Source organism: Dicentrarchus labrax, unplaced genomic scaffold (genome assembly GCF_905237075.1).
Source record: "Dicentrarchus labrax unplaced genomic scaffold, dlabrax2021, whole genome shotgun sequence".
NCBI lineage: Eukaryota > Metazoa > Chordata > Actinopteri > Moronidae > Dicentrarchus > Dicentrarchus labrax.
Window position 1 is genome coordinate 18016170 of NW_026136715.1, and position 24041 is coordinate 18040210.

General features: G+C 40.6%; 1 protein-coding gene across 2 annotated transcripts in view; it reads right to left on the reverse strand.

Annotated features, from left to right (window-relative positions):
* cntn3a.2 (contactin 3a, tandem duplicate 2) overlaps positions 1-20249 on the reverse strand; it is a 35332-nt gene extending 15083 nt beyond the window's left edge. The window contains exons 1-15 of one of the 2 annotated variants that reach the window (XM_051425319.1): positions 20041-20249; positions 18805-18909; positions 17094-17231; positions 16262-16397; positions 12860-13035; positions 11449-11544; positions 11086-11289; positions 10118-10220; positions 9616-9800; positions 7870-8006; positions 6475-6604; positions 5851-6001; positions 5363-5490; positions 3879-4048; positions 2388-2505 (exon numbers count right to left, since the gene is read on the reverse strand). In XM_051425319.1, coding sequence (XP_051281279.1) covers positions 2388-2505; positions 3879-4048; positions 5363-5490; positions 5851-6001; positions 6475-6604; positions 7870-8006; positions 9616-9800; positions 10118-10220; positions 11086-11289; positions 11449-11544; positions 12860-13035; positions 16262-16397; positions 17094-17148 — 1789 coding nt within the window. In that variant the 5' untranslated portion in view covers positions 17149-17231; positions 18805-18909; positions 20041-20249. The remainder of the gene's footprint in view (positions 1-2387; positions 2506-3878; positions 4049-5362; positions 5491-5850; positions 6002-6474; positions 6605-7869; positions 8007-9615; positions 9801-10117; positions 10221-11085; positions 11290-11448; positions 11545-12859; positions 13036-16261; positions 16398-17093; positions 17232-18804; positions 18910-20040) is intronic. The other variant, XM_051425318.1, reaches the window with a different exon arrangement.
* Between the last annotated feature and the right edge of the window lie 3792 nt (positions 20250-24041).

Here is a 24041-nt window from a genome sequence, read left to right on the forward strand (position 1 = left end):
TCTTGATGAGCTACAGCAGTAAAATGCTGCTTACACAGACATTGATCAATCAGTATTAACAATCTAATGTCATATATAATAACACGTCACTCACAGGGGACTTTACTGCAGAAAGAGTATTTTTACTTTTGATACAAAGTACAGTTTGCTGATGATTTTGATGATTCTCCTCTTTACTTAAAGTAACAATCTCAAAGATTTTAATTTAAATAAATGTCTGTTAAGTCACTACCCATCGCCAAATGACGTAACAAAGTGGTGATTGAGCCTGATGAAAGTATGCAATATTTATATATTTGCAGTTAACTTTTATTATGAAGATGATGTCACTGAGCTTGACACTGGCCGTTATCGTCTATCGTCTACAAAACGAAATGATTTTTGGCATTCATTGACAGCGGACCAATTTCAAATATTTCAGGGAATAATGGAACAAGAATGAGCAGCCACAGTGAACTGTTAGATCAAGAGCTGCAGGCAATAGGCTGAATACCTCCAACTTCTAAGTGAGGTAACTCTTTTCACTGTGCCCTGCTGTTTGCAGACTCATGCCGTGTGCAGCATAAAATCACATAATAATGGAAAAAGCCAGATTACTGCCTGACTTCTATATTAAAATGACAAGTTTGTTTTTGGATTAGAATCACTGACTACTTTGGGAAAAGGATCTGAGGACTCAATCCACCACTGATTATTGTCTATTATACTGAGATGAATATGTCACAACTGGGGCAAATAAATGCAAAACCACTTACATGGCTAGATACCTCTGGAGGTAAGTGATGTTTCTTTGTAATTTGCGTGTGGACGGCTTGTATCTTGGGTGGTTCATATACTGTAAGTGCTTAGTGTGGCGTTATTGACACAGTGATTGAAAGTTACTTGTGTCCTTAATGGGTTTTATAAACAGGTGAAAGGATAATGACTGGCCAGCGGCTAGATTGGAAAATAATATTCAAGTAAACGTGTTTGTTAGAGGTCTGCAGTTGTGCAAGTACAGTTATTCTTCGCCCTCCGTGACTGGTTTTCTATTCAGCTTCATGCTTTGTGGCCCAACATTTGAAGCCATTCGATCCAAGCAATGAGGCATCTATGACAGCTGCCGTGAGCAGGAAGTGTAAATAATGCACTGCATCTGAGTCAGTGACATGTTTCTCTCCAGTCAATACAGGGGCCAATCCATTTCCATAGCCTTGATATTGCTTCTACTTGAGAAACAGCCTTATTTCCACTTAGTCTGCAGTCATTTGGAAAGGAGCGCTTATTAATGTGATTTGCCTAAAAGATTTTCAACATGCCAAGCTGAATCACTGGTGGGTATCCTTACAAAATAAACATATGGATCCAAACCATTTCAAATCTTGACACTAAAATCATGCCTCACTTCATCTGACATTTAACGTATACACGTAGAGTCAATTTGCTGGCCTATTTGGTGTATTGATCAAAGCCAGGAACATCCCTCCTCTCACCCTGCATGCAATACAAACTCCCTGAAACACATCAAAAAAGTTGCTCTATTTTGTGCTGCGAGATGTAGTTCTTGACGATAGTGCCTCTCTGGAGCTATACATACTGCATGAGTGAGCACCGACAGGCATCTAAACATAACACTGTCAAGTACATTGCAACAGTATTGGAAATTGGTCATTACAAAAGAGAGAGAAAAAGCTGATATTCCTATATTTCAACACAGTTTTGTCAAGTTCTCTACTTTCACAAACATCCCTGAGTGCAATATGAAAGGAAAGCAAGCCTCTTCTATTTGATGTAATCAAGCAACTGCTACTAGAAATAAGCAGGACATAAAAACTGTGTGCTCTCTGATGACATCCAGAATGATTTTCATGAGAATATGGGCATTTTGGTGGCACTGCAATCACCGGCTGAAACAAAACCCATTTCAGTTTAAAAGCCTAAATGAACATTATACGCCCTGACAGTCTGCATTCTTTATATGCTCAGTAAAGCACATCCATATAATATCTCCAAATTTCTTCTTTTACCTTTATTTTTTGCAACACAGCTTTATTTGGTAATCGGTACAGAATACAGACATCTTTTTGTTGTGGCCACATCTATCACCTACTTTACAGCTATTGTAGCTAGTGTCCTTGAGTAAGACATTGAAATCAAAATTGCTGCTGACAGGCCAGCACCTTGTGTGGCTCTGCTGCCATAGGTGTGTGAATGGGTGAATGAGGGGCAAATTGTAAAGCACTTTGTCCTAGGTAGAAAAGCGTTACCAAAGTGTAGTCCATTTGCTATATACAGCTAAGTCTAGATTTTTAATTTCCCTTTTTTTTAAAAGAGCAACCCAGAAACAATCCTGGCTGTAAGCCCTGTTTTAATTAGTGACTGAGCAGAGCGAGAGAAGGTTTTCTTACCTTTCACAATCAATACAGCCACGGCTGACAGGCTCTCCACGTCCGTGTCCACCACACAGATATATTTGCCAGCATGGTAAAGCTGAATGTTCCTGATCATCAGATCTCCTGCTGTTCTCTACCAAGGAGGAAAAAAGCTTTATGTAGCATGAAAGATAACAGACATTGTGACAGCTTATTAAAGAATGTAGTGAAGCATATATAAGGTGCAGTAAATGTTTGCAGATCCTGCAGTTATTCAGCCAGAGCTCTGCGGAGGAAAATAAGGCCCGTTTTTAAAAAGATGTTTTACACCAAAAATAGTTTTCACAGATCTCTTGACAGTTCTTGCAGTCAAAGCCATAAAGGCAAACATAATCAAATTTTTTTGGAATATGACAGAACGTCTTAGTCACACTCTCCTGTCCAATATGAGCTCAGGTGAACAGGATCAAGGCCAGAATTAAAAAAATTGTATGCAGCAAATAGAGTTTTTGTGTTTGACCAGGTCTCGGCTATTTCACTTTCTTTTTGCAGAGGTCATTGCCATGACCTCCAAGACCTGTTGCAAGGAAATACACAAATAATAATTTGTTACTACTGAGTTCAGTCAGTTTTTGCTTAATTGGAGAGGAGGAAAAGCCCCTCTAGATTCTCATCTGAGAGGACACCCATAAGCAGCAAATGGTAAATTAGTGGTGAAATCGTTGGCATTGGCAGGGAAATGTGGCAGTAGAGCCAACGCGGTTTAATTATGGAAATTAAATTCCTTGAAGCGGCAAAGTTAAGTTGATAATCTCTCTGGTCTGGGGACATTCTTGCATTTCTGGGGAAGGAGTCTCTTTTCAGATAAGAACATTGTCAGTCAAACACACACAGGAAGAATGGTTAATCTGGAAGGGAGCAAGGGTGTTCTGAAAGTGTTTTGTCATTTGGGGCTCTGCCATGCTTTCATTCCTTTAAAAGACACCTCTAATGATGTGTATCCCCTTTCTGTTATAAGGAGCTGTGCAGCAGGCTATGTCAGAGTAGGATTTGAAAAGAATTCAAGACCAGCCAAAAGTCTTAAAAAATAGATTACTTCAGAAGGCTGAGCTCCAGTAGGAGAAGTGTACTCAAAAATATGACAACCTGTCACAATGGCTGAGCAACTAACGCATTACCTACATGATGAATTTTATGTAGGAAGTGTACTTTGACATAGCAAACGCCATGTTTCCATTCACAACAGTACAATTGGAAGCTTAGAGGGGGTTGAAGGATCTAATGGCGCTTCTTTCCAAAGACTTTCACATTCCTGCAGCTTATCGTGCCTCCAAGGAGACTTTTAGAATTGCGAAATGGATGGTTTCACACCCGTTGCAGCAAAACTAGCCACAGTGAATCTGTCCATGATGTCAAACCACAAGCTGTCTCTTTTAACTAATGGCAGGGAAGAAGCGAAGCGAGATGGGAAGAGGTGCCAACTGCCCATTCGCACGTTCTGAAGAAGTATGACTGCGGGTCACTCACCCCACCCACTAGCTCAAAGTGACTGTCTCCCTTGGCGATGAGCTGTCCGTTGAAAGCCCAGGAGAAAGAAACGTCAAGGACGGGGTCACTGGCGACCTGACAGGGTAACACGATGCTCTCGCCCACAATGATCTCCATGTCCACTGGCCCCTGGGTGATTCTGGTTGGATCTGCCCCAGAAAAAAAAAAAAATTGTAAGCAGTAGTCATGTCTGACCTGGGCGGCTGCCAATCTCGCACAGACCATGAGACTTTTCTTTGCAATGAGATGAGCAGTGCTTTGTTGATTTTCTAAAATAGAGACACACTAGACTAGAGCATGCTCTGTAATACACTAAGTCACAGACAGAGCAGTATTATCTATATAAAGGAAGGTCTCATGAAAGTCTCAGTCGAATAATGTGATAACATGAAGCCTGCCAGTACTAAAATGGCCTAATACTCCAGGCTGACACTGCTAGAATAATCTTCTGAAATCCTGATAGCAATTACAATACACTATGGATCAGATAAAACTTCATGTAATGGGCTTCTCTGTGCATCCAGAACAAAAATGAGGGGTACTGCTTCAAAGTCTACAATAGCAAATCGTTTGGCTAAGTCGGCTGTGCTTCAAAAGTCAAGATAATGAATCTGCCAGAATCAAATAAAGAAGGTACAACACAAAGGGAGAGGATTTGCACTCTTACATATTACCTTGTGCAGGCTGTCAAGGGATAAATTTTTTTTAAAAGTGTCCCCTGTGTTCTTAAGCCAGTAATAATCAATGTCTGGGTCATGGCTCTGTGTCACTGACTGCATTATGGCCTTGAAAAACAGTCATTTAAAAACATAACTGGCCTTGGCACTTACTGCGTCAGACAATAGCGTTCAGCAGATTAATAAAACCAATAAGAGAGCACGCAACTATCATTCTACTGGAAACACGCGCTCAACAATAGCAGCATCTGTAACACCTCCTCACTTTCATTGCTTCCACTCAGGGCACTTTCATTTGTTGCAGTAAAGTGGTTGTTTCAACTGCTTTGAGGAAAACAATGATCAAGTATTTTCTCAAACACCTTCCAAGTGCATTATTGCAGCCGCTGCAAAATGCAGCCTAACAAAACAACTCAATAAAATGAAGCTGAAAGACAAGAGGTTTTTTTTTTTTTTGAAGTTGCAATTGAGTGTTGGTAACAATTACGCCCTTCCTCAGATGAATCAATATACGCAAATAACTTTTAAAAATGAATCTAAAGACATTTAAGGATGTTACTTAATTATGCAAGGATGTTTAGCCCCTCAAGGAGAGCGCCAACCCAAAGTTTTTAAGCACTCCTCGGAGCAAAAAACCTAAAGTTTGTTTCTGTTTTCTGCCCACCAGTTATTGACTCAAGTCCTTGCGGTACAGTAGCTCTCTTCTGTGTTAATCCATACTGAGCAATAAATTCTGCTTACTAAGTGGGACGCCCAAACATTCTGCTATTTAAGAGCGGAGCTTACCCGTAACGAGGAGCCTTCCCGTTGTACTCGACATGCCAAATCTATTCCGAGCGAAGCATGTATAGCTGCCTGCGTCAGATTTGCTCACGTTGGCGAGCCTCAGTGTTCCATCTGGAGAGAGTGTGATCCTATAGGAGAGTACAAACAGAGGAGGCAGCTTACAATCTAATTTGCAAGAGCAACCAATCATTTGTTAAAGTCTGATTCTGGATCTGTCTACATGTCAATGTTCTGCATGATCATGGACATCGAGGAGTTAAGCAGTCCGTATATGTGCAGTGAATATTGATCAATTAGACCAAACAAGGCCTGAAAAGGGGCGCAGGTGGGATGAATAATGCACCTGCTCTCTTATCTACACAGAGAAAATACTGAATTGGATATGTGCGTGCATTACTATCACTACTTTGAACAGCCATCAGTCTCTTGCTATGCCATCATAAAAGCGTTTTCAGAACACGTGCAGCAACTTTCAGTTCAGTCATTACCTGTCATTGGTGTGGATAGGCAGGTTTCCTTTCTTCCATAAAATGCTGGCGATGGGATAGGCCTGGGGTTTACACTCTAAAGTCACTGTAGTTCCTGCCTTGGCTTTGAGCAAAGCTCTGAGGATATTCCCTGTGAAGTCTGGGGGAGAGGCTGATGGGAAACAGTAAACTGACTTTAGTACAAGACTGCAGCAAATCTCACAGGGCATCTGAAGCATGCTTCAATTTGATCTTTGGAAATCATCACATGGTAAAGTAATGGAGACAGACATTTTAAACATCTGTAACGGGAATCAAATAAATATAAAATCAAATCACTTTTTTAATTACATTTTCTACGTATACAATGGATTTAAGAAAGTCTTTTTAATTGCTTTTTCTACAGAAGATCTTTACTGTTCAACTGGGAATTCTGTATCCATCACCCCATCCTCACCATAACATCAAAGTAAATCAGGATATCACCAAGGGAAAAATTATTTTTTAAATGTGTTTGGCCCCACAAAACCACCCTCACTGACCCCATTATCTGCTAATCCAGACAACCTTTAAGAATGACAGTAAGTTGACCTTTAAGATTCTTTGGCAACAATGATTTAATCGAGAGATAAATGCCATTCCTACCTAAAACCATTAGTTCAGCAGCAAAATATATGACGCCGTGTTTATTCTCAGCCACACACTGGTACATGCCGGCGTCAGATAGTGTCAGCGCTGACACTGACAGGACTCCATCCTCCACATGGATTCTGTCCTGTGAAGAAAGGGATGAAAGAAAGCAATTATGGCCGAAGACTTAAAGGTAGCTTTTGCTTTGCTCAGCATGCTCTGGCAAAGCTCAATAAGCATTGGATTGGGTTAGAGGCTGTGTCAATGGGCACAGATCAAATCAGGATTATGTTGCAGAGAATGAATCACAGTCAGAGAACAAACTATATTTTTGTTTTCTAACTATGCTTGTTCACACCACCACGTAAACCAGTATTTATAGCGCACCAGTTGGTCCTGAAACGGTTTCTAAATGGATGGTTTCAGGACCAATATCCTGCATTTAAAGGTAAGCTTGCAAAATCTGTGTCCGTGTGGCTAAATTCATTATTAGCCTGTCATAAAAGTTCAATTTGTTCCCATATAAACGCATCATCAAACATTTTTTATGAAAGATTTACAGATTTTTGTCTGAGGTGTTACATCTGAGGTTATTGTATTACATAATCCATAGAACTAAACGCATCAGTCCAATCTCAATTGTTTCTGTTTCTGCCTGTGAGGATGATGCTCTCACATTGATTCTCAATATAATTTTAATAAAGGTATGTACACACACAACAGTCACATGCTGTATATCCGAAACCGGAAATCATGAAAACTAGATAATACTGCACCTTTAATGGTCCAAATGCCAATCATATTCTAAATCTTGCAACAGTGAATATATTCTTGAAATTTAAATTAATGAATGACATTTACAAAATGTCTTTTTAATAATAACATCAGACAGGTTATATTTGCAGTCTAACTTAAAAAGAAGAAGCTTTGCCCTGAGCATTATTAAATGAAAGAAAATCAAGTTCAAAGCTCTGGCCCTGAAAATACACACAATTTCTCTGGTGGTCTGGAGTAAGGTGTGCTGGTATATACAGTATATTTCACAGAAGATTAAGCCCATTGTCCCTAAATCTGGAGAAGCTTAAACATGCACCATGAATAATGAAAAACAACTAGTGACTCCATTCAGATGAAATGGAGCAATCTCCCAGGGACTACACTGATCCACTCTCTAAGACTGTGTAATCTACCAAGGTAGAGCAGAATAAGAGACAGTTACATCCATGTCTCATCACTGGCACACCTCAGCAAGATGTTTACACTCTCCTCTCATCTCACTCTAAATTACACTTGGAAAAACAGCAATGCGTTAGACGCCAGGCTCTCTAAAATGAAAAGATGAGCTGAAGCTGAAGATTAAGTCTTTAAAATGAAATATTGGTAGGTAGCAGGAGACAGGCAGTAATTCACCTCTGAGAGTAGCTGCTGGCCATTTTTCAGCCACGTGTAAGAGGGTTTCGGCTTTCCATTGGCCCGGCACTCCCAGTACAGTCTCTCCTCTATGGCCAGGGCCGTGTCCTTCATGGCCTGAATCCACTGAGGCTTGGCTGCGGGGAACAGAAATACACTCGAGTGAAATATCTGCCGGGGAGCAGGAGGACAGATTTTGAAGGAGCAGAATGATCTCATTAAATATGGCGCATCCAAAATAAGTTCAAAGGAAAGCAAGGCGCTGATTGACAGCTCAAATAAGTAGACATCTTAGAAGAAAAAAAAAAACATTTGGAGAATGGGTTTGTGTTAAAAGATGATAGACGAGAGAAGAGTGAATGCAGGGTATCACTCAGTTTCATCACTTAAATATGTTAGCAGCCAGTGGCAACTCAAGATTAGCACCACAGACTGCGCCACAAAGCAGGAAGCTCTCATGACGGGTAAAGTGCACCCGACACCACCGCTCACCTCAACCTGTCACCTAAATTCTGTGTCTAATAAACATCATCCCTGTGCGTTTCCCATGCAGCACACAGCTCACCCTGCATCTTACCTCTTACATATTTACAGCTTTTCAGGATTTTTTCATGGGTAGAGTGTTGTGCCCATAATAAGCACAGCTCACTTCGCAGGCACTGTACATACCGTCAACTCCAATTTCACAAGTGTCATTTTCCCTCTCTCACAAAATTCACGGCTGAAGTAAGCCAAGAACCCAAAAATGTAAAAGAAATTGCAATAAAATTAAAACCAACAGTGCTTTTTATTTGGAGAAAAAGAAGGCTGTGTATAGGACAATATAGCTCTTGAAATTATTATTATTATATTACCAAATAAAGATTCTTAACCACTTAACCAATTCTTGATGTCACACACAAACAGAATTAGAGTTACTACAAGGAACATTTATTTTGTGTTGCGGCCCCTGTAGACAAAAGTGGTAGCATTCTGTCGTAAAGATCCTAAACTGGTTTTGGAGGAGAGCAAAAGAAAGATGCAACTTATTTTTAATTTATAACATTTTTCTTTTTTAAACACAGCTGTTTGCAGGATGCATAGCAATGAGATAATGTATCTACTTGTGGCTATGTAAGATTAATAACTGTATGTGATGATGGTGAAACAAAGTTAACTTCATTCATGCACCTAGGTTACATATAAGCCTACAACTTGCAGGTTTGGTTGCTGTTAATAGTCATTTTGTTGAGAAAGCTAAAGTTATCAATATCCCCTAGTCATTGTATGTCTTCATAGCAAGATATAGCTTGGTTAATATACAATAGAACAGAATCATGTACACAGCCATTTGCATTATATGCTAAAGTGCAGACTAACAGCTGTAGGCAAACACATATTACATACCATCATGTTCTCGCCCATGCTCTATCACTGTTCCCTTTTCTCTTTGCTGATCCTTCCCCAGTATCAGCCATAGCCACAAAATAAATAAGAAAAGACCTCTAATTGGCTACGTACTACTCACGGCAAATCTTTGCCTGGGAAAATAAAAACATCAGCTCTTCTGGTCTGTGTGCCATACATTGGACCTTGTGGCTGATTAAGAATAAATATATAGAAATAAGCCTATATATCTTCTCGCTGATGGTCTTGTTTGCTTATATAGGTCATATAGAGGCATATGTATTAAATTGAGACTGTTTCATAACCAGTTTGAAACTTCTTGTAGTAACTTTAAATTAGAAACAAAAGTCTTAAAAGTACCATAGAAGGCCAGACGACCAGTGGCTGTGTTCTTGCCCATCTTGTTCTCAGCCACACACTCGTATCCGCCTGTATCATCCTGCTGGAAGCTGGGGATCTCCAGCACAGCATTCGAGTACTTCATTTTGACTTTGCTGGGGAAGGGGACGCCGTTAGCCCTCTTCCAGGTGATCTCTGGGACTGGGCTGGATGAGACAGAGGAAGTAAACCCTCAGCAGAAAGTCATGACTCAAGTTCCTTTGAAATTTTTTAGATTGTTGCAGGTGTCTGTAATAATCCTGCAATAAAGTGTTTGATGGAGCTTAAAGCCTATTCACTGTATTATTATTTTTTATGGATGAATGGCTTAGAGTTAACTCAAACCAACAACAATCATGGCTTGATGCCACACTCAAGAAATGTAATTGCCACAGTAACTTTACTATATAGAAATCCGAAGGTTCCTCATCTGGAATGAAAGACAGCAGAAGATTGAAAACATGCTTCAAGGAATCCAGCTTACTTCCCAAGGGCGAAACACTCCAGCGTAACTGTTGATCCTTTTGCGGCGGGTACATTGTCTGGGAAATTAACTTCTATTTTCGGCTCGTATTCTCCCATCACTCCTATGAAGAGCAAGCACAGGAACTTGCTCAGTCTTCCATTATTCATGACTTACAAGCAATATGGCATGCATTATGGACCAAACAATAGCACTGTAAAACTAACAGAGGAGAAATAAAAGACACATGAGCAAACATTCTCTCATGGGTAAACTCAAAGTAGTACATCATTTAAGTGTGCAGTCGCCGGAGTACAGTGGAATACCAGCAAGGAATAATTCAAATCTCTTCTTCTGGAATAGACAGAGTATATAGGAAATCTTCTTTTTTCAGCTAGTCTGGCTGTTTATCTATTATTTCAAAGCTTGAGTGGCCAGTCCCCAACCTTTGGTATTTTAGTATTAATAACAGTATTCAGGGAAGAGACCAGGATCAGAAAGCGATACGATAGGATTTAAATTTATGCAGCTACATGTACAGTACACTGAGTGGAAACTAACTGGTTGAGCCACCAGAACACTCAATGTAATGGTCCAGTGACGTATGGCTTATGTTTAATTCATTCCCGAAGGCAATCTTTATTCAATCTTTCCATGAAAGCGTAACAGAGAAAAGAACAACAGGCCACTGAGAACCGGCCCGAGAATTCATGTGAAAGCACAGGGAAAGCTTTTAAAGGGAATGCGAATTATAAGAAAGCCAAGTCAGCAAAGAAGAGATTTGGGTGCTTTGTTTGCTGGCCTACATTGAGGAGCAACTATTTACTTACAGGCATTAGCACTCAGTGACTCAACTACGGTGAGGCACGACAAGAGGACAAAGAGTACTCATGCTAGTATGATGATTAAAGCAAACTTAAAAGAAAAGGTCCTGAATACATGGCTGAAAGGCATACTTGTCACATCATGGCCATAAGCTGCGGTCTTACCATCTGTCCTGAGGATCAGAGACGTGGGCGAGCTATGAACTTTGCCCTTTGTGATGCTGTTCATCACTACGCAAGTGTAGTTACCCACGTCAGAGGGCTCCACCTTGGCAATGTAAAGGTTTCCTGTCTGCTGGGAGACGAAACGCCGATTGTCTTGTTGAACAAAGTAGGGGTACTCATTGAAGACCCATGCATACGTAAGGTCTAGAAATGTAAAAAAGACACAGATCATGGGTACCATATACGTGATATTAAATGTGATTATAAAAAAGGCTAATCAATAGTGGCAAGATTTGACTTTTATCTTGTTAAAGCACCTCACTAGAACTTTAAATAACTGCGAGAGAAGGCCAGAGAGTTTACCTCCTGAGGAAGTGGGCGTCCCACAAAGCAGCACCACTCCTTGTCCCTCTCGGACTGACACTGCGCTTCTGGTGTGGACTTTGAAATGATCTAAGTCTGAGGGGGGAAAAGAAATGAAAAGAAAGATCACCTCAGGATCTCACATATCAGAGAGGAACAGGGCTGAGTAAAAGCTTTCAGCAAGACACTGACACGAGCCCATAAGGAAATCGTCATGAGAATTGCACTTCTGCAATGCCTGAGAGAGAGATAGAGGCAGGGCGGGACACAGAAGAGCTCGTATGTATGAGGGGGTTTTGTAAAACACCGAAATGCAGTACAGAAGTTTGTACCCCCGGCCTAAATTAGATGTTAGATATAAATTTTATGACTTGGGAACTAGACAAAAAACAGGCTATGATTCCAGTCGTGTACACGTCTATGAAAGCTCTGGAACCACATGAGCATTGCATGATAGGATGGGCTGCATCCCAAAACAGGAGAATAACATAACAAGAATAAGTTAAAAACACAATTTTTAATACAAAGTATTTCAAATAAATACTTAATAATACCATGTGATGTGGTTGGTTGTTCTAACTGAAGTTATAGCACGTTAAACAAGTATTATTATATTTACAGCTTCACATCCAAATAATGCTGAGAGATAGAATTCAGGTGTGTTAATAGTGAAAGGGATTATCAAGTGTAACCAGGACGTTACTTCTGGAAAGAGGCATTGTTGGTGAGTTCATTGAATGTCATTATTCAATTTTCTTATCTTAAAAGCTTGTCAGATACAACCAAAAATAATCTACGTGGCCAGATACCACCAAGAGAAGAGAGGAGGTGTGAAAAGATGTCTTTGTTGTGATGTGCATGAATAGAAGCCTTAATGAACAGTACAAAAATAGTCATTTTTTGTTTCTTTATTTGTTTGCTTCAAGGTTTCAATAAGAATTCAAGAGTTTTGTATACAGTCTAACTAAAACATTTTGTGGCAATGCAGTTGTAATATACAGCAATGTTTGCACTATTTCTTCTACTCATATTTAGTACAGGCATATTATTGTTCTAGTCAAATTACAGTTGTGTTTCTTCAGGCTTTAGTCCTTTCAGATCCGTACACTACTTAAGCAATTTAGTTAGACTACATTTGCCCCAGAGTACATCCGAAAAAACACCAATGACTTTTGACCGAGCTGAGCGACAAAAAGTCTTAGTTTGCATGTATGAGCACAAGTAAACAGTCGTCACACTCAGCCTCGCTCCCATTTAATGTACTTTCACACCAACGTTGCAGCACTCTGATAAATATTGCAAATACAGCCCACCCAGTTTGCTGTGCGTCTGCATTATTTGCTAAGTGCAGTTACACTTCCATGCCATTTCTTAGTAAAACAAAAGTGACAAAAAACTGACTACAACTTACAGGCAAACTGCAGACTTGCTCTCCTGCTGAGGATAGCTCCTACAGTGTTGTACGCCATACACTGGTACATCCCCACATCCTGGTAGCGGTCCAGACTGCTTATAATGAGGTTGCCCCCAGACAGACGCCGCCGGCGATCCAGGCCCAGATTTATGAGAGTCCCATTCAATGACCATCTGTGGGGGCAAAGACACCATCAGTCCCTGGCAAAACGCACTGTCCATTTCTTCCTACCAACCAAGGTGGTCTGACAGGAGGTGAGCTGAGAACACAACTCACTGTAGTAAGTCACTTGAAGTAAGAATAATTTACTGTATATTTGTGCTGGTGCCGAGGAATTCACAGGCTCGAAGCATGAACAGAATTAACTTTACAGTTGTGGTTTTAGTCATTAATTCTTCTCCTGCAGTTCCCAAACTTTCCTGACACAAGTCATAAAGAGTAACGTAGAAAGGGCCTCTGTAGTCTTAGTCACATTTTTGTTTTCTTTACCGTCCTAACTTCTTGTCAACTGACATTTTCACAAATTGCAAGTTTAGTATGTTTCATAAATGCTTCCTAGTATCATATTATGCATATGTCTCATGTTTGCTGCATATTTCCTGGGCCTGTAATCTAATAGCGAATAATGCTGCAATGTCCATATGACTAAGTCATTTGTTTACATTACATGTTATAGTGTTATTGGTTATGTGTTTTATGCAAATGTCTTATTTATATTGTATTTTTCTGTTTTCATTCTATTTTTCTTTATTTGGCTCTATGACTATTTGCTGCCGCAGCTATCCCATTTTCCCCACAGGGATCATTAAAGTTTAATCTTAGAGTATCATACACAAAGCTGTCCTCTGCTATTTAAAGGAAGCAGAAGATAAAGGTTTAAGAAGCCATCCTAGATATTATCATCAGTCTTAACCATAATCACCTCTTCTCTGTCACATTATATTTACATAATGTGACATTATTCCACCTTTGACTTCTCATTAGGACATAACATTATCACTTGGCAAGAGGTAACAGCGGGCTGATGTAACAAAAGATGCCTTTTATGCTCCTTTTCACCTTCCATTACATCTATCCCACACTTAGCTGGCACAGGAATTAAAAAAGAAAAATCTTTGTGTAGCAGGTTCAGATTCCGCTATCAAATAAATGAAACACATACAGAACTCTTGAAAACATGAGGTTAATTCATTGATTCAAACAAGTCCTATTATTTAGCAAGAAAAGACTCTTTGTCTACCACCGCAACACTTTTTAACTGCTTTTCAAAAATGGAGCGTGGACGGGTTCAAGGACGGAGCACTTTTCAAGAATGTTCCATCATTTTTCTGAAAGCACAGAAAATATATTTTTTTCCTTCAGCCACATTTTTCTATTCTGCTTTCCTTAAGAGGAAATGAAAGACATGGAGGCCATAATGGGCAACTTTCCAAACGCTTTAGAGTCTAGCTTTCAGAATTATTTCTTAAAGAATACATCCAAAGTATTGAATGTTGATGAGGGCTTGCTGCCATATTCTAGACACTTATAACTGATAGCTGCGTTTATGCATGTATTGAAATTAACAATACTTCCTCGGGCGAAACAGCACGAGAGACTGCAATAAATACCTAAAGGATTGCACCGGCTAGCGATACGTGCCCGTTTGTGTTTAGGTGTTTGTGTCCACTCATATGCATTCAGCTCTTTATCCCTGAGTCACCACTTTCACCTCTCTTTGACCTGCTCTGAAGTGCCTCTGCTGTTCAGTGGTGCCCTGAACATTCGGCAGGTGATTGAATAGCAACTCCAAAACTCAATTACTCTGCTTGAAACTCATTTTGTAAACATATGTCGTCTGACCATCTAACCACGGAGAAGCTTGAGTATTTCAGATGATCCTGCGGTCCAGAGCCACAGGCCTCAGACCTCAGGTCGGGAAAAGGTTAGACAAGTCACCTTCTGTTTAGATCTTTAAAACTGCATCGCTTTTACGACCCGCCATGGAGAAGATGCTTTTCTACACAGGATGTGCCTTTCTCCTGTGAGTTTTTAATGCTGCTACAGTGTGCATACGATGAATGTCTCATCTCTTTATGAGTGACAGGACTGGCAGAGGAAAGGGGAAGGAAGAAAAGAGAGGAAAGGGGGAGGGAGCAGTATGATCCCATTTACACTTCAAGAGAGGAGCCAGAGAAGTGCTGAGGGCATGTAGAGCCTAGCACAGCCAGCTTGACAAGACACCACGTTAAACATGCTCATCTCACCTTTAATCAGTACATAGAAATACCTGGTCTTAGGCAAGGAATGTGAAAAGCCTGAAATAATGAGCATACGTACTTCACACCACTATCATTCAGTTTGTCTGTGCTGCAGTAATCCACTGCTGAACACCAAAGACACTTGTAATCAATGCCTGTTGGTGCCAACTGGTGTCTAGCAACCTGCAACTGTCTCATGGTATTTTTTTTTTAATAAAGGGAGAAAGTGCATTGAGATGCTACATGTGACACTAAGATAATATCTGGCAAAACAAGAGCCAGATTGGAGGCGTGTAAGTCAATAGGAATCAGTAAAACCATAATGTGTATATATGTGTATATTTATATCCCTACGGTACTGTAAATTACTGAAATGTGCTTTACATAAAGTGGCCAGGTTGACAGTTGCATAAAGAATATGTCTATATCTATATATACTTTGGGGTTTTTAAAGATTTGTTTTGCTTTGCACCAGATACTATTTCAAATTCTCCTTTAAGCTGGTAGTTTTCAACAGATTTTTATACGCCACAGACCCCAAATTATGTTTCCTGCACAGATCACAGTACTTAACATTAAGCAAGGTCCTCTTTTGACATTGACAACTCATAAAATTCTTTCAGTAATGAAAGTGAAGAGAAGAATAAGGGGAAAGTGCACGTTAGCTGCTGATTAAGAGTCTCTCTAAATTCTCACAAAAGAAGCAATAAATGGTGATCATTACTTCTTACTAAACTAGTTTTTGTACTGCAAATGGTATTTTTAAAATCCAGTTTTCAGACGGATTTGGGGATTATTGATTTGTAAATCAAATTTTCATTTATACTTTAGTGTGTAGGATTTAGTGGCATCCAGCAGCGTAGTTGTGGATTACACCGTATCGTTCCAAGCATGTGTAGTAGAAAATATGGTGACCATGAAACTTGCTACTTAGTAGAAACATGGCGGTTCTGTATATAATAACAGATCATTCTAAGGTAACAAAAACATTGCAGTTCTTATTTTCAAGTGATTGTTCACTAATGATACCTCTGAATATTATATTCCATTTCTGCCATTAGAGTCTCCTCAATGCTCCACACTGGGCCTGTAATAATCACAGTAAACACAAATTGATACATTTATTTTTTAAAACCTCAAATAATAAGCCGCATCTTACCTGTACTGAGGAGGTGGTATTCCTTTAGCATCACAGGTCAGAGTAGCTTCTTCTTCTATGGAGTCGACAGGAATGAACAAGTCACCAGGCTCCATCCGCCATCTTGGACCATGGTATGAGCCACTGTCCAGACAATCTGTCAGAGAAACAGTAACAGCCTGAGTATAACGACAAAAAGTTTTTTATTTTTTATTTTGATAGAATCCGGACTCTATAATTCCCTGTTCTTTTGGACAAAAAAGGGTATTCAGGTCTAATAGGGAGACCCTTTCAAAATGGGAAATGACTGAACATTACAGAACAAATAAACAGAACAAAATGAACAGAATGTACCACTGCACCATTCCTGTCACCTCACAATACAATTGTATTTTCATATGATAAAAGAAGGGAAAAAAATATTTCAGCATTCATTGGCAAATTGAAGTTTATATTTTAAAAAATTCCAATTTGTTGTGAATCTAGAGAAGCAATCCTTGCTCTCTGTTCATTATTAACACATACATTTCTTCAAGTAACAGAAGTGGTAGCCTTTGCTCTGTGTGTTGTGTTACTTAACTGTTCTACTAAGTGCCAAAGATAAAGTATAAAAGACAAGGAAAACACTGCAAATGTCTCTCCAGTAGGTTACAATCACAGGGTGGTGTGGAGAAGATTGAGAGTATTGTGTCCGTGTTGTGAATGGAAGTCAATACTAAGGAGTATTCCTTTAAACCGGGGTCCATCCTATCATCTCTGACACTGACATGATTTTCGGCTCTTCAGCTATCATCCCGCAACTGTAAATGTCCAAACGTGAAAGAATCATTACTCATATAAAAAGGTGGTTTACCTGCCAGACAGTCAATGATTGATAACAGTAGAAGCTGTTTCCATGGCAACGTCATCTTTGGCAGCCAAGGGCAAATGAGACTTTCATCCAATAAGCTTTGAAATGGCACTCGTGTTCTCCGAGAGAGGGGAGCTTGACCTGTTGGAACAAGAAATTTGTTGTAAAAAGGCCAAACTCAGCAAACCCCAACATTTTTGTATCCCACTTTAAACATTATGCCTTTTAATAATCCACCCGGAGAAGACAGGGGAGGTGTAAATTTTAGTAGTGAAAATGTAATCACGATAAAATTGGATGTGGAGTTTGGTGCAGGATGTGTCTTATTTCTTCAGCCTGTTCTCACATTTCTAATCAGTGAAGATGCAGGCGGTGTCACTTTGTGCCCCGTGGCTCGGCCAACTTGCACCCGGAGATTTCTGTGGGTGATACCAGAGGCATATGGGAGGAAGCCCATGCCAATCTATTAGGGGAGCGACCAACGCCTAAGCTCATCCTTCACTTGGACGGATTCACTCTGGCTGCCTGAGGAGACTTGGACCTGGGAATTGGGAGCCATCCAATCAATTAGATTCACCCACAGCAGCATGTGTCTCCCCACATGCTGGGGTGAATCAAGACAGCCTGATGAGGAAGCCATTCCACCCAGGTCCATAATCAAGGGCAAGTGTCTGTCTGCTTGTAGCATGTGTTGCAAATTGCAATGCACCCACTTCTTGCAGGAGGAGACTGAGCGAGTAATGATGCAATTATGAAATGTCAAACATACACACAACGGAAGAATCGGCAATAACACAGCAGTTAAGAGAACAGTCACACGCACATGCACGTGTTCAGAGTAATATGCAGATCTGTGTCTCATCAGTGCGCACCTGCATCAAAACATGCACATGAATGAGCGGGCCTGCACACACGGAAACACAAATTTCTTCCGAGAAGTGTTGAAGATATAGTAAGGGCATACACAGATAATAACACACGCTAAATGTCACACAACCCACACACACCTACACACCAAACTCACTTTCTCACTGTGTACAACACATGTAACACCCTGCCTCCACACGCACACTTTCCATTTAGAAGACATAAGCCGTGATGTGTGGCTCATTTGTGGCCTAATCCTGGGGCGAGCCTGGTTCAGAACGCTACTTATGGAGGGTCTAATTGTTTGTCAGCTGCCTGGACGTCAAATTAGACACGTGGGGTCTCAGCCAGGATTTTCTTCCCTACCTTTCATGTTTGCTCAGTCCTTTTTCTTCCCCCCAAAGTCTGCAAAATTGGATTGGTACGCTTCCTCTCAAGAAGAGCCCTGCATGCCATACCTCAGTGATAGGCCCACAGTGTGCAAACTGCTGGCACCTCAGGACTGAGGATTGGTGTGTGGAAGGTACAGTGGGTATTACACTACTGTCGACTTTGCATGTTCTGGTTTGCATTTGTAATGGGGTTTTGTCAGGGATGGCACCGTCTAACAGCTGATGAAATTTATTCCTTTATTTTTCATGCAGATCTAATAAATCATTTACAAATGCAAAACACTGAGTTACAGAATTCTGTCAGTGATATCATGTGTGCGTACTGTATAAGACACACATGAACACACAGACACAAGCATGTAGGCACCCACCCACACACACGCACGCACGCGCACACACACACACACACACACACACACACACACACACACACACACACTCAGAGTCACACGCACCTTCTCAGCTTGTACTCATGGATAATGGTGCTAACGATGACGGTGATAAAAGGTGGAGAGAAAGCTTTGCAGGGTGAATCACTCTCAATCGAGGAGGGTACCTTTCTGTAACAACACACCACTGGGTTAACTGACACGAAAAAATAAATGTATAATCACGATATCTACCACCTCCATCACACTCCGCCTGCATCCAAGTAACATGCTGGTTGAACAAATAGCCCAGCTGGCAGAGTGGGAGGGTACTTACTTTGAAGGCCTGAGCTGCATTCATCACAGATATTCCATCTGACATTGTGGCATACCAGTATGCAATTACCTGGTGAATGTTGCAGGGTGGAAATTTGTGTGTGTGTGTGTGTGTGTGTGTGTGTGTGTGTGTGTCTGCGCACACCTTTAGCACTTACTGTATCTCAGGAGGCATAAAGCCAATCATTGCTATGACACTTCTCAAGGTTTGCGGTGAATATTTTTTCCCCCTACCTTCTAATACCTTAGAGGAGAGGAGGAGGTTCCTTGAGTGCACCTACACATATCCATTTTTTCTCTTTTATCAGCCAGCGCACACAAACAACAACAATGCCAAGTCCACTCAAGGCTGATTTAGCCCTTCAAATGTGTTGGTGTTGGCCTCTAGCTACACATTTTTCAGAAGGTGAGGTGGAGTGAAACCGGGATGCAGTGTGGCATCACACCAGGTAGGAACCACAGGAGCAGTTAGATAGAGCCCTAAAAAAAACCCATGCACTGTAATGTAACAGCACCTCTGCATCAAAGAGACAGACAAAGAAAGGCATGGCTGAAAACTACTTCTTGTTATAATAAATACAGTGCCTGTGTGTCTGAATGCCATGCACCCCCCCCCCTCACACACACACACACCACACACACACAACCAGACAACTCAGTGTGGAGGAATTGGCTGCAGTTGGGAGGGCACGTCACGTTACTCCAGTCTAAAATAAACAATTATTATCAAATATATGGCAGCAGGAATTGATGGGGGCCAATTCGGGATAGCAGACGAGACAGGCCGATGCGTGAGCCCGTTAGAGTGGATAAATGTTTTAGCATATAAATATCACGGTGTGAATAATTGAAGCTTTTCTGTATTTGTGCACGTTCACCATCGCCAAGCGCGCTCGTGAGCTTTATTATTTATTTTTATTATGTGTGTGTGTGTGTGTGTGTGTGTGTGTGTGTGTGTGTGTGTGTGTGTGCGTGTGTGTGTCTTACCTCTTATCTTGAAATATCTTGAGACCAGCAGGAACAAAATTGAGCCCTAGCGGATAAAGCGACAGATGGATCCTCCATGGAAAACACTGTCAGGAGAAATTTCAGTCCCAATCGCAAGGTCGCGCATACAGGTGAACGGATCTGAGCCGGTGGTCAGTCACATATAACGGGGTAACGCAGGAGGCATAAACACACGCGTTTCATATCGCTGCCCCCCCCCCCCCCTCCCACCCTCCCTTCTCTTCCACTCCCCACCAAAAAAAAAAAAAAAAAAACCCCAAAACACACACACACACACACGCAAGCACACAACACCCACGTTGTTTGCTGTGCTGAATCACATTCGAAACATCCCCCGGTTAAGAGGCTCGACTCTCGCCTGTGTTTACGCTCGCAAATCCAACACGCGTAGGTCTGAAATTGGACTTGAAAAGGGAATCTTGCAGAGATGATTTATTATGCGCATCAAGTCGGCTCCCCCTGCGAAGAAGAAGAAGAAGAAGAAGAAGAAGAATAAGTGGGCTGCACAGGCGGCGAGGAGGGCGATGGAACAGCCAGAAAGCAGCAGCGCTGGGATGGGAAGGTGCGGGAGGGAGGGAGGAAGGGAGGCGCACCTGGCGGAGAACTGCACCCCCCTGCGCCAGACCTCAATATTGCAACGGGATTGTGGGACACTCGTGGTTCACCATTAGTGGAGCACGGGGATCATTTGTGTTTTCCTTTCAAGGCATTTTTTTTTTTTTGCCAAAGTCACAGGCAGAGGATTATAGCTGTAGATGTCTTTGGTGAGGACTTTCCCCTTTTCTGGCCCGCATGCAGCCTATGATAACAAAGAGATGGCGGACAGCCCCAATAACTGTATGCCTATATATATACTGTATATGTATAAATGTATATATATATTTATATGTATATATTACAACTTTAGTTTAATTCCAGTCCAGTTAGAAAAAACATGAACTAAAACTCATACTGAATCACATGTGTGTGGAATCAGTGTAAGCCTGCAGAATGTTGCTTTTTTTTTTTTTTTTTAAATGATGCATTCATTAAAGCTAAACATTAGATAATAAGAAATATTTGACCAATGGGGAAGATTTTTTTCCTCTATTGCCTCTTACTAGCCATGGGGTCCTACATGAACACATACTTTTCTTCCAGAGTTCTGTGCTCTTCTCTCTGATTTTAAGACTAATTAACTAACACCAGTCAGGATTTGGAAACATTTGAATCAAAATCTGATAATGTTATTTTAAAGACATTAGAAAAATATATATATATTATAGACATGCTTAAGACTTGAAGCCATACTTTAAACCTTCAAATCTGAATTTACATTGGTAAAGAAAATACTTTCATGCCAGTACTCCTTCCAATTTTATACCAATATACTGACCAATAGTTTGGATAAACTGGAACGTTTTTTTCACAGGGTGTGTCTTACATCAATCTTTCTGAAAAACTGAAAGTAAGAAAAAAAAGTAAAATTGGTATCTGGGATATTAACATTTAATTTTATCCATAATTTTAGCAAACTATTACAATAATTATTTAATTTTGCAAATGCAAACAAATACAGAGGGGTGCAAAAAGGACTCTGAAGGCCAACAAAATAAATAATATTGTGTTTGGTAAAATTATGAGGTTTGAGTTTCACTGTGTAGTAGTAGTTATTATTTAGCTGAGAGGAAGACAGTTTCATCTTTTCAGAAAGATAAGAGGAACACTCTAGCTGTTATTTCACTCTCCTTACAGTTTTTTTTTTTTTGCTCAGCTAACAGGTTGCTTCATACAACCGTGGTATCAATATTCTAATCTGGGCTAGAAAGCCAATAAACATATTCCCCAAAGTGTTCCTTTAACAGCAATCACAAGCTAGAGACATGTTATATCAGGAAAAGTACAGGTGTAGTTAACAAGATTAATATTGGCTGCATTTCATTTAGGTTTGCCATTTTGCATGATGGCTCACTGCCATGGTTTACTGCAGCACTTCAATGAACACTTAAATGCATGTGCCTGTCCTGTCATTTATATCTAATTTTAAGTAAAGTATATTGCCTTACAGACTCCCTAGAATATGTGACATTGTAAAACAGTGTGGGGTGCTCTGCCTTTTTTTTTTCTTTTTTTTTTTTAGCAAATTGAAAGGACCAGTGGGTTGGATTCATAGCATCTAGTGGTGACGTTGTAGATTGGAACCACATGAATACAGCTCAGCCTTCAAAGCGTGTAGTTTGAAGGCTGAGCACTGAACCTTTAAAACTAATCTATTTGCAACACTATTAGTAACACCTATTTTATACACCATTTTGGACTAAGTTAATTAACTTAAAGCAGTATTAATATATTTCTGACCACTAGGGGACATAATGTCTCCGAAACTAACTCCTGAGAAAACTGGGTCTAGGTTGCTTTGGTTCCACTTTCTTCACCAGTCACTTGTTTACTTCAGCAAGTCTTCATTTCTCACTAGACAGGCAGCATAAAATCAGCTTGTGTGCGCTTATGAGCCAGGAGTGGCTGCCAGTTATAATATGTGGGGTCAGTGAGAGCTATTGGGACTCAAGTATACATGTACCAGAAAACCAATATAATGAGTTGCAAGTGGCTGAAAACATAGAGCTGCAGAGTGGGGTGTTAAAATTACTCAAAAATGTGTGAGTGTGGCTTCTTCTTTGTGTGCAAGTGGGGTATGCACAAGGGCTCAGTGACATCACTCTAACTTTAAAAAAAAAACCTCTTTTCCATTGTACCACTTACACACAAAAATGCACCTGGTCATTATGGAAATGTAATGGAGCAGGTACCTGTGGTTAAAACACAAATACAAATTAAGTGTGCTATTGATAATATTGAGAATTGGAGACATTTCTTCCTCTCTAAATGGCTCTTCTCACTGTAATTGTGATACGTAACAGTAGAAAAAGGCTATAAGTATAAATAGAGGGGGCTGTATGTCGTGCAGACTGTAAAGCCCTCCAAGACAAATTTGTGGTTTTGGGCAGAAAAAAGTAAACAGAAAATTGACTTCACTTCACTATAATTCAAAACTGCTTTCGCCAACTGCAAGAAATTGGGTTGCTGCGCGTACTGAGTTGCAGAAGGCTGACGTTTCACAGTTTTTGATAAGCATCCGCTGACAGCTTTGGTTTATGGTGAAAGGATGTATTTCCCATGACAAGACTGGAAAGAAACTGCTCTCTCCTCCAACTCTCTTCCCCACTCCCTCTTTCTTTATTCACACTCTCTCACATGCACACCTTGCCTTCATTACTCTCTCCACTCTCTCTTTCTCTCAGACACACACCCTTGTGTACATCACCGCCAGGTCAATATCTGTGCTGGGCCTCAGTGAAGCCTAACTGTATTATCTTAGGTCCCACAGTCCCTCAGTCTACTAGGAACCCCATTAAACCTACATTGATCATCCTCATTTCAGGCCCAGGTTCCTTTAACATGGCCAGGGCATCGTTAATAATGCTCCATACAGCAGCCATTTGACATTTCCTTTAATTATGGCTGTAATTTATTCATGCACTTGATCCTAGGAGCTTGTTGTGAAAAGCTTCCTTCAGGAATATTTTATCCTGCTCCTCCTCTCGAGGCCCATGGATTAACCATCTTAATAGCAAACCCCTGAAGGTATTACTTCCTTCATTGTGTGTGAGTGTGTTTGCGTGTGTGCACACTTGTGGTATGTGTGTGTGTGTGTGTGTGTATACGATGGCAATGATCACTGTGCCTTGAATGTGTGTGTTAAGCTGCAAAAGTCATTAGGTCTTATTTTTCAACCATTCAGAGGACTCAATGTAAATTCTCCTGTATTACTAGCTTGTCTAATTTTGGGAGAACACAAAGAAAAGTGCAAATGGTTGCAAGATCCGCGCTTATCGCACAATGCAGAGACCCCAATGTTTAACCCAGTTTTGCAGAGGAAAACATCACCGCTTAATTTGCTCACTCTGCAGGTTGGTTAACAGACGGCAAAACACAGCAAT